The following is a 13017-nucleotide window of genomic DNA, read 5'->3' on the forward strand; positions in this document are numbered from 1 at the left end:
GGAAGCACTTTGCTACTGAGTCACATTGGATTTTTATGAGTGCATATGACCTTTTGAATTTGTGCACTACCTTTCACATTGGTCTTCTGTTTTTAATATGTTGTTTTGAGAATCTAGACATTTTCTGCCAGTTGTTTGTTTCATTTTTAAAGATGGCTGCTTTCTTTTGTTGTCAGAGCTGCTTTCCGCGGAAGGCGCTGGCTGGTTCTCTTCAGATCTACCCTGCAGCCCTTGCAGAAGAGCCCGGTGCCTTTCCTTTCCTCTTTGGCTCTGAAACGCCGAGCTCTTAGCCCAACCTCATCTGCGTCCCATCTAGATGAGGCATCCTGCGATCCGTGTGTGGGTCATGAAGTTCTCCACTTGGCAGTTGTGGTGCTGGTGGTGGTGTCTGCTCGCCTGTGGGCTGCGCTGCTGAGGAGCGAGCTGGCCCTCAGCTGGCCCTCTGTCCTGTCCCTGTGCCCCCTCCAGCTCTTCCGCTGCTCCCCGGCTGGGTGGACGGAAGAGCATGTTTGTCCCTGATGACCTGCTCCTCTCTCAAGTCGCCCGACAACCCACAGCAGGTGGGCATTCCTTCCCACGGTGCTCATGCTCATGCCGGACACTGGGAACTGGGCACTTTGAATTAACGAGGTCGACCACTCCCGCAACCTGACCTTTCAGGGGCTGTAACAGACTTGAATCTGCCTGTTGTCCTTGTGAGAACAGAATGAGAAGGTGAAGGCGAGGTTCCTTCCTCTCTGATCTCCCTTGTCCCCAGCTTTGCTTTCTAAATGTTCAGTTGTCTGTCAACAACAATCTAAAAATACTACATGTAATATTCCTGACACCGAACTTTGTAAGTTGTAAATACTTTTATTATAGGTTATTGCTACAATTTGCTATAATGGTTCTATTTCATTATCATTGATGTCTGAATTCAACTTTGTCATAAGCATATATGTTCAGGAAATGCCACAGTGCATGCAGGGTCTGTACCTATCTGGGGTTCCAAGCCTCTGGGGGTCTTAGCATGTCTCCCATAGGTGGGGGCAGTGGCCGGATGGTGACCATCCTCTTCGGTGTTCGTGCCTCTCACTGACGGTCCTGCTGTGGAGTCCTCCTGCCTCTGTTCAGATCCCTGGTTCCCATCTCTGTCCTACCGGAGGCCTCTGACTGCCCCATGAGCCCACAGTGAGTGAGCAGCCGGCAGCCCTCCTGGGAGCTCAGAGGAGCTCCAACCCAGCGGACCACTTGGGGACGTGCTGCGGAGAAGGAGATGGAGAAGGAAGAGACGCAAGGCACAGCAAGGAGTTCCAACAGAGGATAGAAGGGTGGGGGGCTGGCTGGGGGCAATAGGAGGAACAGGCAGGGGATAATTAGTGATGCCAGGGCAGCTTACGGTTTGGAGGCAGGACTCCCATACCTAGAGCAGAGTCCGACAAAGGTGAGGCAAGGTCTCAGTCTAGAAGCTACTGGGGGTCAGAACAGGATGCCGTTAGCAGGGTCCTGGTGCTGTGCCCACAGTGACCTTGAACTTTAGCAACTGACTCCTTGCTCCAGGCTCTGCGGCCATAGCTGCAGATGGTTTTGTGCCTTTGACTCAGATTGATTTGGGGAACCAAGGAAGAGACCCAGCCTCTGTGAGTTCCTAAATCCCAGGCTTTTGTTGTTGTTGTGTTGTGGTGGTTGCTCTTGGCTTCCTTCCAGTGCATGGAAACAGGGAGGAATCTTCTTTCTAGCTGGCGATATCACATACCGAACAAATTAGGTTGATGAGCAAATGATTAAAATGCATTAAAAGATATGCAAATTAAATTAGTAGAAACTGAAAAAGAAAGAAAAATGAAGCCAGAGCAGGAACAATTTTATGTATGCTGTTAAGAACAGAATAAAATTCTCCTATGTGGGAAAAGAGGAAAAAACCAAAAACGAATAGACTAAGCAAAATCGTTTCTAGGATGCAGAATATAAGTGGGAACATTAGAGGAACGAATGTGGGGCACTCTGCTAGGATCAAATGAGAAGAAGCAACATTCAGAAAGGAAAATTGAAAAAGATGTTAAAAGAAAGCATGTTTTTCTTATTGGATGTAGAAATCGGATTTAAAATAACACCCGTAGGACTGAGATATTTAAAAAAATCTGTCCCTGTTGGAACAGCACCCTGTGGTTTTGTTGTGGAGTCATAAATTGAATCTGAAATAAGGAAAACTTGAGGGGAAACATCTGAGTCATTTGTTCCTACAAGTCTGGGTTATTTACCATCATCAAGTCCTAAGCAAGCATCATTCCATTTTAGAGAATTTGTGGGGGAGAAATCTGAATATTAGCAAAATGAGCAGGTTACACATTTATGAAAAGAATGACTTCGAAGTTCTCGGACTGGGCAACATGACCTCTGTATTGGGGAGGAGCCGCAAGAAAATGGTGGACGAGGTGTCTGGTAAGTGTTTACACGGGAAGTGCAATAGGCAGCGCGTGGAGAGAGCCTGTGACTAGGATGGCCTCCCATCTGACCTAACGACACGCCGTCAGCTGGGCGGAGAGGGAGGTTGTGGACACTCGCTACTGTGACTTCTCCAAGGAGGCTGACTTCTGCTTGGGAAGCGAATACGTGAGGACATTTCAGGAGGTGGTAACCAGTTAAGTAGATAGAGCAAGGCGTGAGGAAGGAAGCTGTGGGTGAGGCTGCTGCCTTAGATGGTGGCCAGTGCGTCCTCTTAGGCTGGTTGGCTGAGCTGAGTAATGACAAGGAGCCAGTCATGTGATGATCCCAGGGAGAGTGCCCTGCAGAAGGAGCACCTGCTGGGTGACCTTCCCTGCTTGACGGACAGAAGGGAAGTCGGTGCCTTTGAAATGCAGTGGACAAAAGGTACCGGTATGGGGTGACATGGGGTGGGAAGGGACAGAGAACACAGGACCCTGTGGCCCATGTCCACTCACCTGGGGGTTGTGTGGGAAGTCGGACATCTTTTGGGAGCAAGGGGAGGGTGGCACTGAGATGAACCAATTAGAAGCCACAGCACACAGATGCTATTGGATGATCTCACAATTTGTGAGGTGTAATAAATTATACATAGCAATAGCTGAGAAGAAGGCCCCTCTCAGCCATCAGACCCCTACCCTCTCATAACCTCAAAGGCTAAGCTTCAGGATCAATTTCTAGCACCTTCTCTGCCTGTCCTACACAGGTGTTCTAGAACTTCCCTTTGGAATGTGGAGTCTTTGCCTCCTGCTCCATTGGCTTTGGCCTTCTGGTACCTTAGCTGAAGCTGAGAGGAGACAGCACCTTCCACCTTACGGTCCCATTGACACTTGTGTTGTTACCATCCAGCTCAGTGCCTGGTGTGTTAGTAGGCCCTTAAACACCACGATTTTTTTTTTTTTTTTTTTTAACAAATTGTTTACTAGAAACTGTACTGAGAAACGAAAAGTCGATCATTCCCAATCCAGAAAATTCATTCATCTAGCCCAGGAAAAATGTTTCCATATGCCTGGACATTTCATAATTGAATTGAGATGGGATTGAAGGGAATTCAGAATGGACGCTAAACTTCTGGCTCCCCTGAGCCCAGCACAACACACACACACCCCCGGCCACGGCTGTTACGTGATGCCATAGCCTGTCTCTATTCCAATGGACCTCCTGGGATGGTGCCACCCTCTCTCTGCTTCTTGCGGTCCTCCCTGGGGTCTCTCCTGCCTTGTCAATCCTAGGCCTTTAATCTCTAGGACCACTGCTCCTTCTGGACCTGCCTCCACCCCAAAGTACCAAGGATGGCACCTTCCTGCCATTCAGCCCACAAGTCACTTGTTCCCAGGATACGTCCCCTTAGGCCCTTCTTAGCCAGAGGCCCACCTCCTGCTGCTGTGTACCTGCACAGCACCCCTCTTTCTGTAAGCACCATGCTCCCCTGTAAGCCACAGGAAACAGGCAGGTGGTGTTCACTCTGTACTCGAGGAAGAAAGCCAGAGATGGTGGTATGATGTTGAATGAGTGGACGCATCCACGGCTTGACTCCCAGCTGCAAAGCCTCCTACTGGGTGGGTCTTTCCTGGGCCTGCACCTTCGCTGTCTTAGGGCACAGCCTGCATCAGGGGGTGTGCTGGAACCCATGGGTGCTCAGGAAGCCACAGCTGCTCAGAACCAATACCTCCTTTTAGGTAGCAAACTTTTATTTACGTAGGGTCCCCCTCTCTGTGCTGTCTAGTGCTCCTTGGCCCCAGAGGAAGATCATAGTTACTTTTATCCTCTACCTATAGATCAGTCCTGACCCTGGAAACCAGAACACTAATTGTAGTTTGGAGATGTACAGTTTTGAGATCAGTGTAAAGAACTCGTAAGACAGTGATGAAGGACCTTCAAGTCTTGAAAAACAGATTTTCCCCAAGTATTCAAACTGTGGAGGAAGGTGTAAGCTGAGTTTTATTTTGGAACACCCAGTATTCCTGCTTCTGCAGGAATTTACTTGGCTTCTAAGAACTCTCAGGACCCTGGTTTGGCCTGAAACCAGGGACCGATCTCCAGGGGTACCAGAGCCTTTTCTAGTTCACCAGCCTAGACTTTCAGTGTGCTTTCCGCTCAGGATCAGGGCAGGAAGCAGCCCAGAATGAAGGTGAGGAGTCAGACCTGGAGTCCCCAGACCCCTCCACCCCTCAGCAGCTGTGCTGTCTTGGTCAAGTCACGCAACTTCTCAGAGCTTTGTTTCCTCTTTCTAAAATGGCATTGCTACAATTAGACCCAAGGGCCTAGAAAACGCCCAGTCAAGGGGTCATGGCAGCAGTGTCCTCCCTGCTGCCACTCCTGGCCTCTGGTCCCAATGCAGACCCAGGGGTTCAGCCATGTGACCGGAGTGCCAGCTCGTGGTGAGACCCCCCCCCCCCCCCCCCCCAGCTCCTGGAGCTTTTCCTTAGGACACATGAGCATCAGGGGTTCAGCCATGTGACCGGAGTGCCAGCTCCTGGTGAGACCCCCCCCCCCCCAGCTCCTGGAGCTTTTCCTTAGGACACATGAGCATCAGAATGGAAGACTTGGAGAGTGCATAGAATGGAGGTGGAAATAAAATGGAGGATTTTGATCTGTTGAACTATGAAATGGAATAAAAAGAAATATATGCAATGTTCCCTGGATATTTCAAAATTGGAAACCTGCATTGACAAGGAATGGGCTAAATTTCAGCATGGTGGGGCTTCTCCAAATCTGATCGTATAAGGACCCCAATAATAATTCCATAGGCATTCATGTCAGCAATAAGACCGTGAATTTATGTGCTCTTAGCTGAAAGAAGGTGAATTAAGCTGGTAACACTGACCGGCTTTCTGTAGAAACCCTGAGGAAGGAGTTAATTTTGTAAGCTCACATACATCATTGAAGAACTTAGCAAATTTTAAGTCAAATAAAAAAATATCTTGCATACGTCCTAATGTTTTCTTCCTAAAGGATGTCTAGAGTCCTTCTGGGTTGGCCCGTTCCAAATTAGACCATTGCAGAAAAATTCTTAATTAAAAAAAATATGTTTTTTCCCTCTCTTGCAGGATACAAATCAGTTATAAAGGAAAAACTTCCCCAAATTTGTACCAAAAATATATAGAAATATCATTCTCTAAACATTTTTATATTAAACAAATAAAGATCTAAAATGGAGTGTTATCTATTTATTGAATATACAAAGATTTCAATAAAGCAATGTTAAGAAAACAAATTTCAATATCTAATGGAAAGACTTAGGAAAAAAGGATATATTTTTATAAAAATTTTGAAACATCAAATATTGAATACTCATGAAAACTCTTTCTATTTTGAGTTATAGTTTTGTGCTTGTAAAAATGTCTGCTCCGTAGTTCCTTATAACTTATGTCTACAAGATATAAGACACAGACTGAACAGAAACTTTAGATTATATCCAAATTTTATTTTTTTCTTAAATAAAATTATACGTGAAACAAAAACAATTTTTTGCAATTGTTCACTTAGGAGAAGAAAGTAGGAATCATAACTAAATCATCCAAAAGTTAAATTTAAAAAACTGTAAAAGTTTCTATAACTTTCACTGAAATATGTTTATGTAAAAATTATTTAGTTTTATAATTATGAAATATGTCAAAATATCAATACCCAAAGTAACACTACACCCTTAGGCCAACCACCAATATTAAAATACTTGCTCTATTTGCTTCAGTTCTCCTTTTAAAAATAGACATTATGTATCATTCTCAAACACATTTTTATACTTTTAGTACAGATTAGAGATCTAGAAACCTCTCAGTATTGTATTTTTTTAAAAATATTTTTAGTTGTAGATGGACACAATACCTTTAATTTATTTATATGTGGTGCTGAGGATGGAACCCAGTGCCTCACACGTGCTAGGCAAGTACCTATCACTGAGCCATAACCTCAGCCCCAGTATTGTACTTCTGAGTTTTAAAGTCCACATTATAAATGGTACGTTTTAAAAACATCCTCTACTCTATTTGCTGTTGAAGACTTTAGAGGGTAAATAATAATTACTGGGAGCCTGGGCCACTTAGCATTATTTCACTTATGTAAAAAGAAATAATAAATACAGCTTTTGCTAGAAGAGTTTATAGCCTAGTTAGAGTAACCAAAATGGAAAACTGCTAAGGGTTTTTTATAATATTTTACCTACTCTATAAGTAGGATGGGATAATTCCCAAACATACAGTATGGGTTTTAGTTTAGAAACTGTGCCTAGTTCTGGATAAAGTATCTTTAAAGGTCAATTTGATATGTTCTAACTTTGGAAGATTGAATTATTTAGCATTATGAGCCAATTTCAGAATACAGTCATTCCTCAAGAAGGACTTTTACCTTTTGTAAGCTCGTTTAGAGATTTCTTAGAGTAGAAATTTGCATAAATAATGAGGGTTTAGGACTCGCTAGTTACCATGGATACAAGAATGTGTCAAGTCTTTAGGTAGGAGGACTAGGACACTAGTATACATCTAGACATTGGATCCCACCACAGAGGCAGGATATTTATAGACATGTGCTTTATGGAATCCACTCTCCTGGAATCAGCAAACACTAGCCCAGTGAGTACAAAGTTAATGAGTGCCAGAAAGAAAGTGCATGCCGCGTGGAGCTTACCAGTCCATTATAATACGGGTTAGATGCTGCCAAATGTGTAATGTAGGAAAACTGATGCCAAAATCTTGTACAGTTTCTTCACCTTTGTAGGGTTGACATCTGGAAACTTTGCACTTAACTTCCTTTCGATAGTGACATTGATGAAAGAGCTGTGGACCAGGAGCAAGAGATACGTGCTTGCTGGTCCAAACAGTCTCAGACCCTGTGCTCACAGTCGGTTTCTTAAAGGGAGATTCGGTGGGCTATTGGTGGAGGATCCAGAGTGGTGTGTGGTGTAGCGTTTGAATTTCTTTTCTCAGAGAGGATAATGGATACCACAGTATGAGTTGAGAGCCACACAGTGACTCAGGCTCATAGATACTACCCCATAACTTGCAGTTGCTTGCTCAGGTAGACAATAGACTCCCCTGCCTTGTACTACATAGTCTGATATAGATGCTCTCGATGTATTTGTGGAATGAATTTGTTGTAAGTTCTGTGCACCCAAACCACACACGTTGTACTGATTGTCTGTAAAAAGCATGGTACGCTATAACTACGTATGGAAGAATTCCCGTGGTGATTGTGAATCCAGGGAATCCTAACTTAAAATATCATGGGTTGGGTTCCCTTTACTTGGAGACTCTTCACCCCTTGGAACCCCGGGGGCAGGCGGGAGGGAAACGAGTCTTCTGGGCCATGCAAAGTGCTGTGGAGGTTGGTGCCTAGTGCCGCGGCCGTGTCGGGGCTTAGGGTCGGAAAGTGCGGGCGAATGAGCCCAGAGGCCACGCAAGGAGCAGGTGGAGGCTGAGCGCTCTCCCGGCGCTCGCCAGCCCGATACCGGGCGCAGCCAGTAAGCGGCGCTGGGCGCCGGCGCCGGCGGCGGGCGGAGCGGGCTGCGGATTACCTGCAGCGGCCGGGACTGGCGAGCTCCTCCCCGCGCACCGCCCGCCCCCACCCCGCCCCCGCCGCGGCACTACCCCAGCTCCCCCGGCTCCCCGCACTCGCTCGGAGGAGCGGGGCCGACGGGCTGCCGGCTGCAGGCAGCGAGCGCGGCTGCGCTGCGGGCCGCCTCCCCGCGTCCCCCACCCGGCCGGCCTCCTCCCGCACAGTGCGGCGCAGGGAGGCCCCGCGCCTCGGCCGCCCCCGCGCGCCCGCCCGCGCAGTCTTCTCCGCTCTGCAGGCGCGGACGGCCGGGAGATCGGCGCCAGCAGCGCGGCCCCCTGTCGCCCCCGGCTCCCGTCAGCGGCAGGAGCAGGAGCAGGTGCAGGAGCAGGAGGAGCACGCAGCGCGAGGGGCCGCCGCCGCCGGGCTCCGCAGGGCTCCGGAGCCGGCCGCGGCCAGAATCGCGGAGCCATGGCCGATGGGGGCGAAGGCGAGGACGAGATCCAGTTTCTGCGAACTGTAAGCGCCGCGTCGTGTGCCCTCCCAGGGGAAGGGGCGCCGGGGTATCCACTGGCGGGGTCCCCGTAGAGTGACAGCGGCAGCGGGGACGGCGGGGCGCAGGGCCCCCGGAGATGCGGGAGGGTCGGCATCACCAAGTGTATGCAGGTGTGCGTGTTGGGCCGGGAAAGGGCAGGGCGCGTGTCTGTGCGCGCGTGTGGAAAGCTAGGGAACCGAGCACGGCCAGAGCTTGGCGAGCCGCGGGCTCCGTCCTGGGGCACCGGGAACCCGAGCCTAGGCTGCGGAGTCGGGGGCTGCGGGTCCGGCGGGGCTAGGACCTCGGGGGCGGCCGGGCGAAGGGTGCAGATCAGGATGGCCGGTGGGGCGCAGGGGCCGCGGGCATTCGGGCTGTTGCCGGGAACACCGCCGCCGCGCGGTCCCTCGGGCTTTGGGGCTGGACTCGCGCGCTGTCACGGATCCAAGACAGCGAGATCCGCGTACTTGGCATGGCGTGCGCAGCGGCGGGCTGGGGGCCGGGGCTGCAGGACGCTGCCTGAAGGTTTCCCCCAGGTCAGGGTTCCGCGGAGCGGGTAGGGGGTTGCTTTCGTGGTGCCCGCGATTTTCCAGGCTGGTGCCATGGTGGTGTTGTGACCGCTTGCAGAGCGTGGAGGAGTGGGAAGCAAGTGTGTGTGTGTGTGTGTCGTGGAGGAGTGGGAAGCAAGTGTGTGTGTGTGTGTGTGTGTGTGTGTGTGTGTGTGTGTGTGTGTGTGTGCGCGCGCGTGCGTGCGGAGGGGGTGAGCATCATGAAGGTGTCGTTCTCTAAATACTGGCTCATTGAATGCCCAGGACAGTGAAGTGCGTGCCCGCATGCATGCGAGTGTGCGTGTGTGTGCAAGACAGGGAGGCTGCCCGGAATTTCCACACTGGGTGGCGGGCAGGGAGAGGTTGGCACCGCACTAATACAATTCTTTCTCCCTAAGTACCTTTTGGCGCTGCTCCTTCCTCCCTCTGATTTGTTCGAACACTGCAGATACTTCCCAGCCTGAGGCGTTGCTCACCTCCAAGCTGGGGCTGGCAGCCTCAGGACCAAAGAAATGCCACAACTTCGTGCTGGGAATAACCCAGTTAGCCTGTGCGGGATCCTTCCTTCTCATTCCTGCCCTCCCGGAAGGATATCCCTTGCAGGATTCCCGGACCCTGGGTCTCTGCTGGTGCTTCTTCCTAGCAGTGGAAAAAGATCCCACTCCCCAGTGGCTGTTCCCCTCCACAATCACAGAAAATCCTAGAGGTGGATGAATCTTGAAATACCAGATGCTAACTTTTAGGTGTGACAGCCTGGATGATGTATTTGGATAATTTGCATGAGAACATTGTAAAGGATCTTTTTTTTTTTTTTTTTTTTTTTTTTTTTCTTTCCCTTTTGCTCTGCCTCATCCTTTCTTGTGGGGTAGGGGGACTCCTCTGTGCATTAAATGGGGTAGGCGAAAGCTTTGGAAAGGGCGAAACCCAGGGCACGCATCATCCCTGGTATGGTCCACCGCCAGCTGCATGCATGCATCACTGCTGAGCTGTTTGAGGTTCACCGGTGCAGGACCTGGCTCTGAGGGACATGTTCTCCAATCCCTTGTTCACAGGGAGTATTTTAAGCCCCCTTACTAATAGTAATGTAGTTTATTATTTTTCTTAGTGGAAAATTATCTATAGACATTTGAAAAATAAAGTCTCATTAGATTTTTCTCAAAACTAAGAAATCTTTTCTTCAAGCTACATAACAAATATTTAATTGGAGGATTTTTACATTAAAAAATTTTTAATCAAACTCCATAGGGTTAAAATTAGCTAGGAAATTTTGGATGGCTTTGTGCACTCAAGGGCTTCCTGCAGGCTTAAATGTTAAGCCAGGCTCAACGAGGTGCTGTTATCAGAATGCTTAATGGGGACCGAGGTACTGTGCTGCTGAAGGGGTTTTGCACATATAAAGTAATGTTAACTTGGTGCCACTTGACAGCTGCCTGTCAGCCAGAGCAACACCTTTGATAAGTGGGTCTTGGGTAAGATCTGGCAGTCCTAGGCTGGGATTTTTCTTTTAATAAAACATTCGTAGGTGGTTGTGCTCATGATAAATGACCTTGAAGGAGGTAGCAGTGTGGAGCAGGGGATTTTTTTTTTTTTTGGTTTAGTATTAATAATCTGAAAGCACAATATGCCTTTTCATCAACATTTTGCAATTTTGCTGTGGAAATTCTCAAATCCCTTACTAGCTATCTTGCCTACTGCCCTCATTCCTTTCTGTTTTAATTTCTTAACCTAAGAACGTTGATGGTTCAGGAATGTAGGGTGAGTAATGGAGAGCATATCCTTCCTACATCAAATTCATCTTTGTTGTTCCCTGAGGCATTTATTTATTTGCTGTGTGTAATCTCATCAATATAAGTTCTTTCACCTTTTTTTTTAAATCAAATATCCCAAGGGGTATCACAACTGTACACTTGATAAAATAGTTGTAAATCAAGGACTTCCCAATAGTAATGGGTGAAGTTCCATGTATAGAAAAAGAAAATGGATAGGTTATTAGGACGTGTGGTGGAGTTGACCAGGCATCTCGCATGGCTGGTTGGGGCATCCTGCTGATTATCTCCAGCAGGCCCCCACCCCGACACCTGTGTTCAGCATCCGGGACTCGGAGCCACCTTGCTGTCACTGTCCACAGCTTTTTATTCTTTTGCTGCAGGAGGTCTGAGACCACTGTTAAGGGAAGTGGAGGTGAGATCGTTAGTGAGATGTTTCCATGAGTTACGTCTGCTGCTGTGGATCAAGGCTTCATGTGTGAGGGTTTTGCCACTGTTTGGCCCCTGGTCCCTCTCCCACCTCCTTCCCATCATGCTGTGGCTGTGATTCTGCCAGCATTCCTGCCAATGGTGGTGCACAGGAGCCATCAACTTGGCATCGGTCGCTTCCCACTGGCTGGAGACAAGCTCCCTCTGGTCTGGTTATCCTTAGAGAGCCCGAGATGTGTTGTGTAAACACTGCACGGCTGGGACCCTTATGATAGACAAATCTTATCATGAAATAAGCCCTAAGCTCTCTATGGATTTGTTCACTCTCATGTTCAAATACATCCGTGATTTGAAATTTATTGCTTTGTTCTATTTTAAAAATTTTATTAACTTTCCAGCATAGCAAGAAACAGTAATTTGGTATTTAAAGATGTGGAACTTTTTAGTTATGCATCTCTTTTCCAAGCAGTTTATAGAATTTCATAGATGGTATGCCCCTGACTTTAAGAAAACCAGGATTTAAAATGACCTTGGGCAAAGGTGGATTTTTCTGAGTACTTGGCTTTCATTTGCTTTGTGCAAGCCCAGTTAGTTGTGTTCCTCTTGGGATGTACTGTTATGTAGTTTTATATTCACGCACAGATGGGAATTAAAACTTGGTCCTAGCTCAGAAGTCATTCTGCTGCGAATGCCCACAGCCTGCCTCTGTCCTTTCTAGGTTTCTCCTTGGTGCTTACATATCTTGCTCTACAATGTCCAGAAGCATCTTCTAACGTATTCATCAGTTAATAGCCACACTCATGTAGTGTCATCGCCAATGCCCAACAGTGCCAGTGGGGTGGGATGTGTGGTCCCTTTTTGTAGAGGTCTGGAAGATTCATGGTGTGAAAGCAATGTCACAGCATGCAAAGCCTGGACCAAAACTCAGACCCATCACTAGCATTGTGTTTTCAATGTCAGGAGAGAAAGTCCGCTTGAGAATGTTTTAAGTTTATGGCAACTTTCTCAACTGTGGGCATGTCACCAGACACTCTGAGCAGTGGAAATTAGCACCTCTTGCTCCCTTGGTCAGGAAGGCATGGGGTGGCTTTAGATAGATGTGCACTGAAGTATTTTCTCAAGGAACCAATGGAAAACCCCCCAGGCTGACACCATCAGGCATTTTTACTTAGAAATTAGTTTGTACACATTGGCAGGAAGGGAAGGATCTAAAACACTGAGGGACTAATTTATTTGACATTCAATCTTATTTGTGCTTTGGCTTTAGGTGAGTGTTTTTATCAAGGCTGATTTAGCTGAAGAAGGATGCTGGGCGGTGCTGGGAGGCCCTGCTGCTGTCCACAGTGCTTGGGGGACAGGGAAAGAGGAGGAGGCATGTATTAGTGTCCTACAACTCTGACACTGTGGCGTTTTGTTAATTCAGAACTTTTGTTGAGCACCTTCTGTGTGTGTGGTATGGTATGAGGGGTTGAGGAGGCATGCAGCATAAACAGGTCATCTGTAACTAGAAATGCAGAGGAAAGACTGGCATGATGATTAAAAGGGAAAAAAGAAAGCATGCCCCACCTCAGCTTCAGGCAGGAAGAGGCCTTTCGGAAGCATCCCCAGGCTGCCCCAGCTCTGGAACTTTTCTGATAAGGAAACTTAAGCTCAGAGAGCCAAAGTGACTTGGCCCAGCGTCACCCTCCTGCTCCATAGTGTGAGTCAGGTGGTGTGTAAATCTCTGGGGCAGCACCAGAGACGGAGTGTCTGAACACAGTGCTCTTATAGACTAGGCCCCCACCCAGCT

General features: G+C 48.1%; 1 protein-coding gene across 3 annotated transcripts in view; it reads left to right on the plus strand.

Annotated features, from left to right (window-relative positions):
* The first annotated feature begins 8090 nt into the window (after positions 1-8090).
* Positions 8091-13017, plus strand: part of RYR2 (ryanodine receptor 2) — a 609490-nt gene continuing 604563 nt past the window's right edge. For all 3 annotated transcript variants that reach the window (XM_079107027.1, XM_079107029.1, XM_079107028.1), the window contains exon 1: positions 8091-8472. In XM_079107027.1, coding sequence (XP_078963153.1) covers positions 8425-8472 — 48 coding nt within the window. In that variant the 5' untranslated portion in view covers positions 8091-8424. The remainder of the gene's footprint in view (positions 8473-13017) is intronic.

This window comes from Sciurus vulgaris (genome assembly GCF_902686455.1).
Source record: "Sciurus vulgaris genome assembly, chromosome: 12".
Lineage (NCBI taxonomy): Eukaryota > Metazoa > Chordata > Mammalia > Rodentia > Sciuridae > Sciurus > Sciurus vulgaris.